The 16368-nt window shown below is 46.3% G+C and overlaps 1 protein-coding gene across 1 annotated transcript in view; it reads right to left on the minus strand.

Annotated features, from left to right (window-relative positions):
• Nucleotides 1-16368, minus strand: part of LOC102451582 (uncharacterized) — a 43188-nt gene that overhangs the window by 20689 nt on the left and 6131 nt on the right. Inside the window, 7 exon segments of the mRNA XM_075913360.1 lie at nucleotides 2913-3436; nucleotides 6422-6448; nucleotides 7770-7790; nucleotides 9317-9421; nucleotides 10302-10577; nucleotides 12899-13246; nucleotides 14504-14611. Coding sequence (XP_075769475.1) covers nucleotides 2913-3436; nucleotides 6422-6448; nucleotides 7770-7790; nucleotides 9317-9421; nucleotides 10302-10577; nucleotides 12899-13246; nucleotides 14504-14600 — 1398 coding nt within the window. The 5' untranslated portion in view covers nucleotides 14601-14611.

Consider the following 16368-nt stretch of genomic DNA (forward strand, 5'->3'; position numbering starts at 1 on the left):
TTACATTACAAGCTAAGAAACACTCCACAAGTTATGACACTTTCAATATGTTGTTAACCTCGTTGAATTTAATAGGCCTGATCACATATTTAAAATTAAGTATGTGCTTAAGTGCTTTGTGGGAGCAAAGACTTTGGGTACATCTATACTGCATGCTTATTTTGAAATAATGTGTCTAAACTGCAGGGAATACTCAAAATTAGTTGGAGGAAGGTTTCCCTAATGTAGATGTGCTATCTCAATTTAGAGCCCCAGAAGGCATGGGGAGGAATAACTTAGAATGCACCTGGCTATTTTGAAAAAGCAACAGTGGAGTATCTTCGCACACCTTGTTTCAAAATAGCTATTTCAGAAGCGACATTAAACCTCGTAGAATGAAGTTTACAGAAGTCCGAATAAGCTGTCTTATTTTGAAATTATTATTGCTCGCATTGTTATTTCAAAATAACGCTAATTATATCAAAATAACGGTGCAGTGTAAATGCACCCTAAGAAACCAATAGGACAAGGACAAAGAAAGTGAAGTTTTCCTGAGAACAACACAGCATAGATTCTTAATAACTAGGTCCAGTGGAAAAAATTTCAATTGAAATTAGGGTTTCACAGAAAATTAAACTTTTCACTGCACGAAAGGTTCCCCAGAGAGCACAGGAAATTTCACCTCTGGGTTGAAACCAGAAATTTGTGGTTGAAAACTTTCAGGTATGTTGTGCTTCAGTTTTTGGATGGAAAGTCAACAATTTCTATGGGAAATGCAATCAAAATATTTTCATTTTAATTTTTTTATGGGGGGGGAGAAGGTGGGAGGAAGAGCAAACAGCAAAAGCAAACCCTTTCAGAGGAAAGATGGTGTCTTTTCTGAGCGTAACCCACGGGGGTGCAGGAACTATTTGTACAGGGGTGATGCTGTGAGCCAAACAATAAACCCTGTATATCAGGCCTACTCAACTTTGGAAGCCCCAGAGGCCACAATGATACTCACAGCACATGCGGAGGGCCACAACTTAAGTGTGGTTGCATAGACATGCAATTATATATGCAAATAGCTTCTTTTACACAATGCCCCAGCACTTCCGACACCTCCTCCCTGGGGGCTAGAAACACCGACACCCTGTACCCTTCTGCTCCAGCCAGCCTATCCGCTTGCATCTTTTAATGCTCACCCCTCCTGGGAGATGCCTCGCCATTGTAGAGTGTGTTCCCAGTGGAGGCTATGTCAAAGGGTCCCACCCACAGGCTGCGTGTTGAGCCCCACGTAAACCCAAACTGCACTGCGGGCTGCAAACAGGCCATGTGTTGAGTAGGCCTGCTGCATATACAGGAAATCACCTCAAGTCAGAGGATGTGACACCCTCCGCCCCCACCCACACTTAGTTCCAGAGCCCATGCCTCATGCACAGCACAGTGTGGTCCCATCACAGCTGGGGGTTTAGGGCACTATCAGGGATAAATGCTTCACAGTAAAATGTGCTCTGAACAAACACAAGATTCCAGTGACCTGCTGCAGAACTCTGAAACGTTAAGGGTTGATCCATCTACCACTGACAGGGGTTTCTGCCAGCCAAACAGAAGACTCCAGTGATGTTATTTCCTAACCGTTTTCTAGGACTTATACCAAATGGACAACAGCAGGAACTTGATCAAATCTTGCACCCAGGAAAGCTGGATTCTAGCACTTGCACAGACACATACATCACAAGAAGCTTAAGCTCACGGGAGAGGGATAGCTCAGTGGTTTGAGCACCGGCCTACTAAACCCAGCGTTGAGAGTTCAACCCTTCAGGGGACCATTTAGGGATCTGGGGTAAATCAGTCAGGGGTGGTACTTTGGCCATCCAGGAGACTGGACTCGATGACCTTTCAGGGTCCCTTCCAGTTCTAATGTTTTATGATTCCATCAAATGGAAGGAAACTGATCTCAGGGCATAGCTACACTACAAAGTTAAAAAGGCCTCAGCATGCAGCTACTGCAGTAATTACATCTCTATGCATTGCTCCCTATAGTAGCAGTACACACTCTCACCAGGAGTGCTTGCATCAACTGTACAGCGGTAGGGGAGGCTCTGAGACAGCTTCTGAAAGCCAGCAGCAGCAGTCAGTGTAACTCCATTCTATGCTGAAACTGCATCAACCTAATTACACACTATAGGGATATGAACCACTAGTTCATTATCTAATTACACTGTAGGGAAGGGATATGAACTACTAGTTGACTTTTCCATAAGCAAATGCTTATGGGATGGTCAACACACTAGCTGCTCTCCACCCCCACCCCACTGCTGAGAAAGAGGGGGTGGGGGAAAGGAGGGGATGCTTCAAAGTGGCAGCACTGAAATGCCTCAGGCCAGCAGGAGACTACACGAGTCGCCCCCAGGCTCTGGCCCAGTGCTCCCCACAGCGCTTTTCACCTTTGTAGCTGAACTTCAAAGGCAGAAGGGCCCTTATGGAGCCAGCCAGCCAATTCATCTAAATTTAGCATCCCTATTACATTGACTTTCTCTCTATACCCCACATGGTGGAGGATTTACATCAATACAGAGGGGCAGTTATATCAGTGAAAGCAAAATCTTAGTACACACACTTCCCTCGTTAGGTGGATGTAACCTGCCTTGCACCAGCCTAACTCTGTGGTGTGGACCAGATCTCCAGTTCCTACCAGACGGCCAGGATGGCCAATTGAAGCCAGTAACCCTACAACCCTAATATGGACACAGACCCTTCCCCCACAACATTGCCAGTGAAATAGTAAGAAGAGGGGACAGTGCATGTGTTATTTCAAAATACTTTTATTGTCAAGAATTGGGTGTGCGATTAGCAAGGTGCTCCGTGTGATCTTTGTGAATGAAAGATACCCTCAGCCTATGAGATGCGTGCAAGTGACTCCCAATGGAATCATTTCCCCTTGCTCAGGGACACAGTCTGAGGTGGGCTCCAGCCCCTCCGACCCGGAAGAAAGGGAAGATTGTCTCACCCTCGAAAGAGGCGGGGGCGAAAGTGTATAATGGTATCACGTCATCAGCATCGAAAAATTCCACCAGTCCCATGTCGTAGTCCAGAGAAATCCGAATCTTCTCCGGTTTCTTACTTAGGGACAGGGGTGTGACAGGGTTAGAGAGAGCCCAGAACTGACCCCACCACTGTCGCTCTATAACCCAGACCCCATCCTCAGGCTTAAGGCTCACCACTCCTTCCTTCGTCCTCACAGACTGTTTGGCAACCCCCACGGCCCAGCCCCCTTTGCTCCCAACTTCCACCCCCCAGTAATGTCTCCCCTGGGTGAATCCCTGGCAGGCCAGCACGCAGGGAGAATAACTAAATCCCTCAGAATAGCCAGGCTCCTCCTGGTCTTTGCCTTTGACTTCCAGCCTGACACGTTTCCCATCTGGAGATATGAGGAGGAAGGGATTTGCTGTGTGTGGGTCCAGGCTCAGCTGCTCTGTGGAGAGGAAGAGAATCCAAGCGTGAGGGACAGAGCTCAGCCCTGGGGGAGGGTTTGATCAGGCCAGGGACAGAATCTGCCCCAGATGCAGAGTGAATCAGTTTAGCTCCTCTCACTTGCCTGTGTCACTGGGGCAAGAAGGGCAGCTGGCCAACAGACTCATTTCTAACCCATATTTTAAAATGATCACAAATGTTATCCAAGTGTTTCACTTGCCACAGCACAGAATTCGCATACGCGTGTACCAAAAAGTCAATTTTGACCATTTTCAAATTAACTGAAAATTAATTCATCATAAAATCCTAACAAAGAAAAATGAAAATATTTTAGAAATATTTTTTGCAGAACTTCTCTACACCACCATTTTCCAAGGAGAAAAGATCTGCCACTATTTCTGCTTCTGCTTTCTCTGAAGTTGCAATCAGGGATCATTGCTAAGGGGAAAGAACAGCATGAGTGAGTGAGCGAGTGTGCGTATAGTCTTGAATTAAAAACAAATAAATAATCCGAGATGTCCTTAAAGGCAATGGGCAGGCTGAGGTCCCTCTGTCTTCATCCATGGAAGGAGCAACCAATCCCCTTTTCCATAGTGAAAATATCTGGAAACAAAGAGGCCTGCAAATGTAGGACAGAGGGGTGCATGGTCTGAGGCAGGGGTGTGCAATAATTTTTGATGGGGGGGCCACTCCAAGATTTTGGTAAGTGGTCAAAGGCCGCACTTCTGTGGAGGGGGTATGATGTCTGGGACAGAGGTTGGGTGCAGAAGGGAGCTCATGGTAGGGTACTGAGATGCAGGACAGGGTGTGGGACATGAGATGGAATTTGGGTGAAGGAGGGGGTTGTGATCTGGAGCAGGGGCTTGGGGTTATGGATGCAGGAGAGGTTTCTAGCCTGGAGGAGGGATGTAGGAGAGGTGCAGGGTCCAGGAGGGAGTTGTGACCTGGAGGAGGTGGGGAGAGGGGATACAGAGGGTTTGGATGGTGGCCTGGGGCAGGGGGTTGGGGTAGGGGAGCAGCTAGATACCAGAAGCAGGCTCTGGCTGGAAGGCGCTTACCTAGACCCTACACCTCTCCCAGCCAACAGCCCCACAGGAACTTGAGGCTCCTTGCCTGCCACTGCTCCAGGCTGGTCAATATGTCTGGCTGCTCCATGTGACTCTTTGCTCCAGGCAGCGGGAGGAGTAGGGGGCAGGCTTTGAGCACTGCCACAGTCCCCAGCAAAATTTCTCAGCTCCTATTGGCTGGAAACTGGCACTGTTTGGGTGTGTACCCTAAGAGCCATCCCTAGGGGAGAGTGAATCAAGTGGCTCCTCCAGGCCCTGTGGGCCAGCACCACTGGCTGGTGCATTCAGCCCTGGAAGTGACCGATCGATCAGTCCAGGAAGAAACATATTTATTGCTGCTTCCCTGGCAGGGGAAAGCCCATCCTGCCTGCAGGGCCCGAGCTGAGAGATGGGCTCAGAGGTGGACTAGCGCAATACAAAACGGTGAGTGGGGAGGGGAAGGGAGGGGAGGGAAGCTACATTCCCTTATAACCCATAACCCAGTGGTTAGGTGCTCCCTGGGGGCTGTAGGAGACCCTGGGTCAAAGGGATTACAACAGGGATCGCCCGTTTCCCAGGAAACTGCTCTAGGCAAGAGCCCCAGAACCTTGGTTGAAGCCGGGGCCCATCAAGTCCCTACTCCTTCAGGACCCTACTCCCCACCTTCGCTGCTCCCAGGGCCGGCCTTAGGGAAAATGACACCCTGGGCAAACTTGTGTTTTGGTGCCCTGACCCTTGCGGGCAAAGCCCCCCTCATTTCCCTGGCACCCATGGGTTCTCCAACCCCTGCACGTTCCTCTCACCTGTGTCCCCCACCCTATGCTTCCAGCCTGTCCTGCCACGCTGCCCTCCTGCCCTGTACCCTGCACCCCCTTTGCCTAGCAACACCCATGCCCAGTTGCCTCACCCTCTGGCTATGGTGGCTTGGGCATAGGCCCAGTTTGTCCAGCCCTAAGGCTGGCCCTGGCTGCTCCTCTTCCCCCAAGACCCCGGCTCGAGGATGGGGGAGCTGGGCTGTGTTACGAGCTCCCTATGCAACCTGAGCCACTATGGGAAGCCCCAAACTCTCCATCTGTTCTGGGCAGGGAGCTCTGAGAGGAACCTCAGGCTCATGTCACCATGAGCCACTATTTAAATCCTGCACCCTCACAGGGGGTTTCCCACATCCTGGCTGAGCACCAGATTGAAGCCTACAAGGGGCCTTTTCCTGCAGCCGTTCCACACCAAGCTAGGTGGTCTTAGAGCCTGCCTACCATATTGGGCCCCACAGACGAGATCGGCCGTCAGCCCTGGCTCCTGGCTTGCATGGGGGCTTAGCTGGGAGAAACCAGCACTGCCAGAACCCAGAGGCAGCAGCTCAGTCCCTTGGAGACTGTCACTGTGAAAACAGAGTCAGGGAATAAGTTCAGACACCTCCATTTAGGTAGCAGCCAGGCAGGGGGGTTGAAGATCACAGTGAAGCTAAAACTGGGATTTAGGTCTTGGTTTGTTACGTATGGAACTCCCTGGGCATGCAGCTTGGTTGGGTGGCAAATGCTGGGAATTCTGAGCAAGGAAACTGCCTGCAACAAAATGGCTGATGAAATTCAACCTAGAGAAGCATTTGCAGATTAGAAAGTGAGATTCCAACTGACTGTTTGGGAGTCTAAATTAGCTGTTTCCACTTAAGAAAGAGACCCTGACGTCATTGTGGATAGTTCTCTAAAGCAGGGTTGCTAACCCTCCAGGATTTTCCTGGGGTCTCCAGGGAATTAATGATTTATCTTTAATTCAAGATTATGCCATTTAACACAATTCAGGGAATATGTCCCTCAAAATGGTCAGCCCTACTCTGAAAACATCCAGTCACTGTGCAGCAGCAGTGAAAACAAACAAACAAACAAGCAAGCAAGCAATGGGAGAAGGGTTTTGGGCTTTGGTAAAATATGAACATTTTTTACCTGCTTTTCTAAGCCAATTTCTCCATCCTGTAATAAAAAATAATGAGAAATGAGAATTCCCCTGAAAGAACACTGTATTAGGAGGCATCACTATTACACAGAAGGAAATGTGGGGAGCAGAAAGCAAATCTGGTAAAAAATTGTGTGAATATTTTCTGCAATAAATATTTAACTGAAATGGTAATTTTTGAGTAAAAATGATGATTCCCACATGGGAACCAACATTTAGTTTATATATCACTCTGCACTTACATTTTTTTTAATTTAACAAATTTGAAACAATATTTTGTGCTGAAGTGTCAAACAATGATAATTTTAATTTTTTAATGAAAATATTGACATTTTAACATTTTTGTATCAAAACTTTTAGAACTTTAAAAATATATTTTTAAAAAATAATGGGAGCATATTTTTTGTTTGTTTGGAAACAAGCTTTCAAAAGGAAAAAATGCCCAGTAAAACTTCCAAATATCTCTAGCTAAAGTTCTAGTAAAAATGACCATGAAGTAATGTCAGAAACACATACATTTCATGAGCAGTTCTCTTTCAAAGGCTACACATTTAATTTACAGAAATGCCTGTATCATCACCATGCTTAAGCAGGGTATATCTTTAATATATCAAACTCTTTTATTAATGCTTCTCTCACTGCTGCCCATAGCAAATACTCAATTGTATCTGACAATTCAAAACACCATGAGAGAAGAGAAAGACCCCAGTGAATTTAATGGGCTCCGTAGCTAACCATTTGGAACGGATGTGATGCCATTATTGTTATTTTCAAAGATTTGAAACAGGAAACAAAGTTACTAACATTGATATTTTGATAACATGCTTTAAGTATTTATTGTTTGATTCCCAGAAATGTAACTTCCTGTCTTCAGTGCTTCTCATACTTACTAGAAAGCAAAGATTTAGGCATATGCAAAAAGTTCACTGGGACAAAAGCACATGCCTAAAACGAAGCAAATGTTTGTGGGCTGCCTTTAATAGGCAGAGACAAATATTTGCATACCTGCTTTTCTGAATCAGGCCCTTAGATTTTCCCACAGTTCATATGTTAAATCTCATGTCTTTATTAAGTTAGATGCTTAGGACCAAAAAGTAAGGCAGCTTGGTTATTTAGATTCAGCCTCTCTAGTTTAGTCACATATAACTTCTTGTAAGTTCCCATTCAATGTGAAATTTCACCTATTTAAAATTAAACCACCTCACAAATCCTTTTAAAAATTGAATTAATCACCAAATGAAATAAAAAACCCAAACAACCACACACATACACTGTCCCCCACCCCACCAAACCAGGCTGTTTGCAAAATATTGTGAGTGGAGAGGGAATAACACTTACTGCCTTCTTCATCCCTCTTCTCTAAAAGCAAGCAGAAATAAATACACATTAGTATGATGAATGCCACTGCATTTGCATTTCTTTTCCTGCAGGGAAAGGACTGTGCCCTTTCAGGTCAGAATGCAACTGTGGCTCTTCACATCTCCCCTAGGGGCTGGCCAAACAGCACCCAGCACCAGTTGCCCCAGGGATGGAGCTGGCGCCTCCATTAGGAAGGCAGGTTAAGGGATGCCCTGAAAGTAGAGAAGTGAGGTGAGTTTTGGAGTGCACTAGAGGATAGGGCATTGGCCTGAGGACCCCATGGTTATGGGTTCAAGCCCGGCCCTCACAGCCAGCACCAGTTTCCTCAGGGATGGAGTTGGCTCCCCACTGGTGCATCTGTCACATGCAAAACAAAGTGACTCTGCCATTTGCAAGAGGTGGAGCAGACCCAGGACCCACACCACCACCACAGTGGGGGAGAAACAGTCATGGTTTGGGTGCCTAAGTTTTAACAAGCCAAACGTGATGCTCCCAGTGCCTGATTTTCAGAGGCACTCAGTGACCTTTGACTTCAGCAGGCATGGGAATGCCTCAGCTCTTACAATCAGGCTCCAGGAGTCTCAGAGTACGCCCTCATCCAGAGCTAACTTGATTGACGGAGCCCTTTGGGGAGCCTGGCCCAGGTCTGTGGCCACAGGGCCACCAAGTCAAAACTTTTTGGGTCTTCACTACCGTGGCACTCATCCAAGTGCAACACCAGGACATCTGGGGACATAGCCCATGGTTCTCTGGGCTATGCGGACCTGAGCCACTCTGCAACTCTTTTCCAGTGACTTTTGGGACACCCGGGAGGGAATTATGGGAAGGAACTGGAGGGCTGTCAGCATTCTAGCAATTTAGTCTGAATCCTCAGGATAATACCAGCCTGAGCCAAATCACAGCCCTTGCTATAGGCTAGATCACTCCCTCAGCTGTGTGAGCTAGCCTGGTGGGAAAACGATCACTACACTCAGGAAGTGTGTGAATGGGGGACAAGGGTAGGAGCAACATCTGAATGAAAGCCAGGGCTACTCTGAAGCCATGACATACCCTCAGATTCATTACACAAACTCAGAGGCAGTTCCAGTCAGGTCTGATTCATGACAATTGGATTCTCATTTGTGTTGCACATTTCCACTTTCCACTGCTGTATTTTTGTTCTGGGTAGTCCCAGCCACTGAATTTTAAGTGTCTGCTTTGTCTTGTTCTTAAGAACTGGTAAAAGAACTAACAAAGGGAGCTGGGAAGCACAGTCCCATATTTAGGGTGTTGTAAATTTGGAACCCTTTGTTCAAGTCCAATTCTGCAGGAAAAAAACAATCACCCTCAGCTCTAGGGCTGTAAGTGTGTTGCTACCACTGTTTGGAGAGATTAAAGAGGGAAACAAAAACTGATGTTGCAATCATTTGAAAATAAAGCAACTACCTTAACTACAGAGCTCTCACCATCCCTCCAAAACATTACAACATGTTCCTATTATTAGGAGAGAGTCTCTTCATAGTGAATTTCCTTATTTAACAGATTACCTTTTGTTTTAAAGTAATAAAGTAAGCTGCAAATAACAAAAAACTCAATAACCAGGATGGTGCATGGTATGGTAATCCAGGGAGATAGCTTCGGGAAGATAGGCTCTATGGGGGAAAAAAAACAGAACTGGTGTTACACTTTGGAAGCAGAGAAAAAGGTCAAATGGTTTTTATTATAAGTATAAACACCCACAGTAGAAGATGGGTGAGACAAGAACTCAGAGATGGCCTTGTTACATTAGAGAAATGAATAGAAACTTACTTTAAAATGGTTCTAACCAAGGCAATTTAAACAGGGATAGATGGTATCTGTCACTAAGTGGGTCTGGCTTGATGCAGCGCTGTCATATGACATATAATAATTAATTAGAGTTTAAGTAAATAGTTTTTGATAAACCCTATAAAATATAAATCGTCCTCACAGAAAATAGAAGAATGGCCAGGCTGAGTCAGACCAAAAATCCATCTAGCCCAGTGTCCTGTCTGCTGACAGGGGCCAATGCAGGTACCCCAGGAGGAATGAACAGAATGGGGAATCACCAAGTGACACATCCCCTGGTGCCCATTCCCAGCTTCTGGCAAAGAGAGGCTCAGGACACCCTCTCTGCCCATCCTGGCTAACTGCCACTGATGGACCTAACATTCTGCCATGCATTTATCTAGCTCTTTTTTGATCCCTGTTATAGTCTTGGTCTTCCCATCTTCCAACAATCTTAACTGGATGGTTAAAAATATCAAAAGTAGCAGAACGTGATATAAAAAAAGATTTTGTAGATGCATGGTGTTCCCATGCCACAGCAGAGTGAGTTTGCTCTGGAATGGGCAATTATAAAAGTATTTTATATTTGCAAAATTTGTAAAAGACTGATTATAATGGGAGGATGTTTGTATACATCTTAATACTTACTGGATGGTCCTAAGGTTGCACAGACATTTTAACTTTGTTAACCAATTGTGGATGGTCACATTGCAGCTTGTAACTGACCTGCTATATTAATTGTTGATTTCTTTTCTTGTTTGAGGAGCGCGTCCCTAATGGAACAGGAGATGTTTGAGGTTTCCTTTACAATCACAGATGCTTCTATTTCAAACAGGCCATAATGCCTTCCAGATTTTGTTTCAGACAGTGACGGCACCCGACGTCCAGTAAGATCTTGCCAGAAAACTTGAGGCTTTGGGTACCACCCAGCTGATCGGCAGACGACTCGGATCCCTCCATCCTGGTAATCCTCCACAGAGATGAGAGGAGCAGAGCCGAGAGCTGCAGGAGAGAGGGATAAACCTGTTTTAATGTTATATTATGCAGTGTGATTATAGTCCTGTAGGTACCAGGAAATTAGAGAGAAGGCGAGTGAGGTAATAGCTTTTAAATGGGCCAACTTCTGCTGGGGAGAGAGACAAGCTTTCAATGTCACACAGAATGTCAAGGCTGGGAAACTCACTCAGGGCACGTTTATACTACAAAGATCGAAGCTGCCGCCGTCCATCTTTCAGGGTTTAAATTAGTGTTTCTACTTAAGACTGCTAATTCAAATAGAGAGGGGTGCTCCGGTCAATGCCGATAGCCCTGCTTCCACCAGGGTAAGGGAAGTTGAAGGGAGAGTGCACTCTCTTTGAGTTCCTGCAGCGAGGACAGAGCCAAAAGTTGAGTTAAGGTACTTTGAATACAGCTATACAATTAACGTAGCTGAAGTTGTGTGTCTTAATTCGACATTGTCCTGTAGTGTAGACACACCTTCAGTGTGTCACTGTTCAGTGCCACTTGAAATAAGGCATATCCACGACATGGGAAAATCAATCCAAGCTATGCCACTTGAGTTACATTAGTAGCGTAACTCTCAACCTCCCACACCACTGCTGGCACCAGCCCTGGCGCCACATACACCTTAGAGCTCTCTTTATAAGAGTGAGGATAGTCAGTGTCCGTGTTCAAATTCATTTTAGGGGTTAAATCACTGAGAAAGTACCCATGAGACATCTTCATTCACAATTTTCCAAGAGCTGTAGCAGCTGAGTGCGAGACAGGACAACGTCTCTGCTGATTTCATTAGATCAGTCAGCGGCCTTTATGATCAGGGACTATGGCTCATCTCTGCTGCTTCTCTAATAGCGAGTCCAGAGTAATTTTCTTCCTGCCTAATGAATCAGCCGAGAGGATTAAACTCTTGTCACCTCCCCTTTATTCGGCTCTGGTGAGGCCACACCAGGAATACTGTGTCCAGTTTTGGGCCCCCCACTATAGAAAGGATGTAGACACATTGGAAAGGGTCCCGCGGAGGGCAACCAAAATGATTAGGGGGCTGGAGCACATGACCTATGAGGAGATACAAAGGGATTTTGGTTTGTTTAGACTGCAGAAGAGAAGAGTGAGGGGGGTTTTGATAGCAGCCTTCAACTTCCTGAAGGGAGGTTCCAAAGAGGATGGAGAGAGGCTGTTCACAGTAGTGAGGGATGGCAGAACGAGGACCAATGGTCTCAAGTTACAGTGGGAGAGGTCCAGGTTGGATATTAGGAAAAATTATTTCCCTAGGAGGGTGCTGAAGCATTGGAATAGGTTACCTAGGGAGGTGACGGAATCTCCATTCCTAGTGGCTTGTAAATCCTGGCTTGACAAAGCCCTGGCTGGGATAATTGAGTTGGGGCTGGTCCTGCTTTGGGCAGGGGGCTGGACTTGATGACTCCTGAGGTCTCCGCCAACCCTAGGATTCTACGAATCTTGATTCACGTCCGGAGCCAAAGCCTACTGAAGATGTTAAACCTCCTGCGGGTTTCTATGGCCTTTTGATCAGTGCATATATGAAGGCAGAGGATGTGACTGTGATATGAAACACTGTCCTTCAGAGAAGCTGCACTAACTTTGCTTATTACCTTTGCCTGCCCATTCACTGTCTCTCTGACATCTCTGTTTCTCACGGCATTTGGGACACTGAGAAGACTGGGGCTGTCTGAAGGAGTGAAAGGCTATAACAATGCTGAATGGCCAGGAGAAGTCTTTGGAGTGGGCTGGGACAGCGAAGATTTTTTGGGTTGGGGGCCGCTGACTGATAGAAAAAAAAAATTAGTCGGGGGCCACACAAAAGTGAAAAGGAAAAAAAAAGGCATTGCTGTGGCCCCTGCCTAAGAAGCACATTCCCCTCACACACCAGAACCTGAGAGGGGGGCCTGAGCTAGTAGATTTTGTGGGCCATGCCTATGCTCTGGTATGCAGTCAGAAATGAGGGGTCCAGTGTATGGGAGGGAGCTACTGGGAAACAGGCCTCAGGGGCCAGATTCAGGCAAGCCAGTGCCAAATCCAGCTCCTGTGTTGTATATTCCCCTCCCTGCTTTGGAGGAATTGTGCTTTGTGGTGTGAGGATCATGCTGGCTCCTTAGCTGCTGCATCTTGAGGGACAGCAATCTCATGGATAGCCACTGTGGGGGATGTACCGCTTCCTCTCTTAGGTGAGGAAATAAAAGAGCAAAAAGACACTTTAAATTAAGAAAACACATGTGCAAAACTTCTGGCATAGTGGGCACTGGACTGTGAATGACAAAAAAGAGAAAACGCTATCAGGAAAGGAAGCACAAGCATAAGCTACTGACCTACTACCTGCAGTTCTAATATGGCATCTCCATAGAAGGCAGTTGACTGAAAATAACATCTGTATTGTCCCTCATCTGTGGGTGTGACTTTACGTAACATCAAGGCGACACGCCCATCTCGGATGCCGTCTCTCAGGAAATCTGTCCTTCCGGTGTATTCCGGCATCTGCTGCTCGTACTGGTCCTTCCCATAGTGATAGAGATGCACAGGTGAAGAGAAATCAGACCGGTACCATCTCACCTCCATGTCCTCGGCACTCATTGTGGGGGACAAGTGACAGGATAGCACCACGTCCTCCCCCACTATGGCAATGATAGGCTGGTCTGGTCCAGTGACTGTGAACTGAGCTGTGGAACATACCATGATAAAAGGAAAAATCGACTTTAAAAAAAAACAAAAACAAAACAACAACGTAGAATTTGATCTGACGGCTGTCGTCAGTCAGGCATTCCCAATGGGTTCCTGAAGGGAGGTTCCAAAGACGATGGAGAGAGGCTGTTCACAGTAGTGACAGATGGCAGAACAAGGAGCAATGGTCTCAAGTTATAGTGGGAGAGGTCTAGGTTGGATATTAGGAAAAACTATTTCCCTAGGAGGGTGGTGAAGCACTGGAATGGGTTACCTAGGGAAGTGGTGGAATCTCCATCCCTAGAGGTTTTTAAATCTCAGCTTGACGGGTTGATTGAGTTGGGGTTGGTCCTGCCTTGGGCAGGGGGCTGGACTTGATGACCTCCTGAGGTCTCTTCCAGCTCTATGATTCTATGACTGGTCTCCTGCTCCAGCAATGATAAACTTTTGGCTACTGTCTCCTCACTAACCCCGCACATTGCAAGCTGAATTTTCAATCCTTTCTGAAATCTACACACATAATCACAGCAGTTTAGAAATGACTTGTCAGGGCTTGGTGCTAATTTGTGCTCATTCTCTCAAGGGTTTCCTGGTTTAATTCCCTCCCCCCCAAAAAAAGACCTTGTCTTACAATCTCAATCATTTCTACAAGGCCTTTTTGCAGAGACAAAGGGGAAAAAACCAAACCAAACCCAGGAGGGAGGAGCCACCCAGAAGGAATACCAGTGGGGTTACACTTTGAAACGGAAACACTGAAATGCTAATAAGAGTTTCTCTCGGACTCAGAGCCAAGTGTGGTTTGCAGTCACTTGACAGCAGTGAGCAGACTCAGCCGGCCCTCAGGAACTGGTGGTGAACACAGAGTGTGCAGCCCTCAATTTAGTCAGTAGCTGTGCTCATGAGACAGCAGCAGATGCCAGAGGGGCAGTGAATGCCCATCTAAGAACTGTCCCTACTTCTCCCCTCTCCTCCCCCTCACTGCGATAGCTGTACTCGAGAGGGGCCTGAATGAATTCGGGAAGTGTTCCTAGTCTCATTTTCCCACTGGGCAGAGAGACACTCAGACTGGCCCAGCAAATAAATAGTTAGGCTAAAATGATATTGTTGTTAATTAGGCTGAACTGATCCTCAGGGTGTATAATTACTGTATAAGTGTATAGCTGTATGGGCCTTAAGAGCCACACAAGAAAATAGGCAAATGTAAGTAACAGCAGGGCGGGGGGGGGGGGACCCACTGAAAAGGTGGGGCTGCCTACCTGATTCCAAGGTGTGAATTGGTAAATGAACGAAGAAAAGGGTGAGGCCAGGCAGGGAGATAATTGCCTCTCTTCTGTGGTTCCCCAGCAATCTCATTGTTGTTGAAACTTGCAGACAAAACAAGAGAAAAAAACCCCAAACAGTGAGCACATGAAGGACTGCGTTATAACCAATCATCATTGGGCAGCACATACACAGCTCATGGGACGCTCTGCTTTGGAGATCCCAAGTCAAATGCCCTTGCACGGGTTGAGGGTTGAACCCCTCTAGTCTGTCACCCTCGGGACCTGACTGGTGCCAAATGAATTTTCCGAACCACAGGAGGTCAGTATTGTCTAGCACAATGTTTCCTAATTTTATTTGGCCACGAAACCCTTTTAAACACAAAAGAATTTTGTGGAACTGCTAATAACAGTCTTATATATGGAATTGAAAAAACAGACCACAAATAAGTAAGGATAATAATAAAAAAACGCTAAACAAGGTCATAAGATCAACACAAATGAAAATTGTTTTTAATACAATTCATGAATGCTTAAATATTAATTATTATTATTCTAAAATTATAAAATGTTATTGTAATGGAATTTTCTTGTGGAACCGTCATTTTCACTTCATGGAACCCCAGGGTTCTGCAGAACACCATTGGGAAACACTGGTCTAGCAGCATTACCAACACTTCCACTGCTTGCTGGGCTGTTAGAAGACATATAGGGGTACATTAGAACTACATCACAGCACAGAACCCTGAGAGCCAGGACTGGTGGCTGCAAACAAACTTTATGGGACCGTGGGAAACTTGGCCACCTCCACGAAAAGTGGACATCCAGCTAACTCAAATCATGCCAGACCATGGATGTTTCTGGATCAGAGTGTTCTGGACTAGAGAGGTTCAACCTGTAGCACTGTCAGCAACTGCAAACTCCCACAGTTGCTTAGAGAGGAACCTTAACACTGCAACGAGCAGGAGTTAGGGAAGCACTTGGGCCCAGATCCACACAGGCACTTAGGGGTGTTTATCCCAGATGTAGGTTCAAAGTCCCTGCAGTTGTGGGTCCTGACTTGTTTTCCCATTTCCCAGGTGGGTGCACTAATCTCTGGCCTACAGAATCGGGAGTTTTGGCCTCCAGCATATTAAACAGAAATGGAACAGCCTCAGTAGTTGAGGTTAAAGGAGGCCCATATCAGTCCAGGTGAGATCTAATCACTGGGCTAAAAGTTATAGGATGGACTCCTCCGCAGGCATTGTGCGAGGAAGTGGGCAGGGATGGAACACAGACATCACAAGATGTAACATAAGCTTGTACACCCCATGACTCCAGGAGAGGAGCACCCAACTGTAGATTTCAAGCAGAGACAAGCCCCTCCCTGCAGCCTCAGATTTTAGTTTATCATCCATTTACTATGTGGTGTTATGTCACGGGCATGCACAGGAATACACATTTGGCAGCTTGGGGGCAGAGGGCACTCTCTGTGCTCGGGTTCTACTCCGAGTCCCTGTTGACCAATAAGCAGTGTTCTCTCTAATTTTTTCACCTGGGTGCAGAATAAATTTTGTTATATGCACCAAAGCAAGTGCAGATGTGCACCACCAATATAAACACATGCTACCAGCTCTGGATGGCTATGGGTGCTCTGCTAAACAGTTGGGCGGCACCTAAATCTCTCCTGGGTGGCCGCTCAAGCGCTCATCTTACAGGCTACATCTACACTGGCATGATTTTCCGTTAAAAGGTTTTCCGTTAAAAGTATTTCCGGAAAAGCGCGTCTAGATTGGCAGGACGCTTTTCCAGAAAAGCACTTTTTCTGGAAAATCATCCATGGCCAATCTAGATGCGCTTTTCTGCAAAAAAAGCCCCGATCG

The sequence above is a fragment of the Pelodiscus sinensis genome, chromosome 32 (assembly GCF_049634645.1).
Source record: "Pelodiscus sinensis isolate JC-2024 chromosome 32, ASM4963464v1, whole genome shotgun sequence".
Classification (NCBI taxonomy): Eukaryota; Metazoa; Chordata; order Testudines; family Trionychidae; genus Pelodiscus; species Pelodiscus sinensis.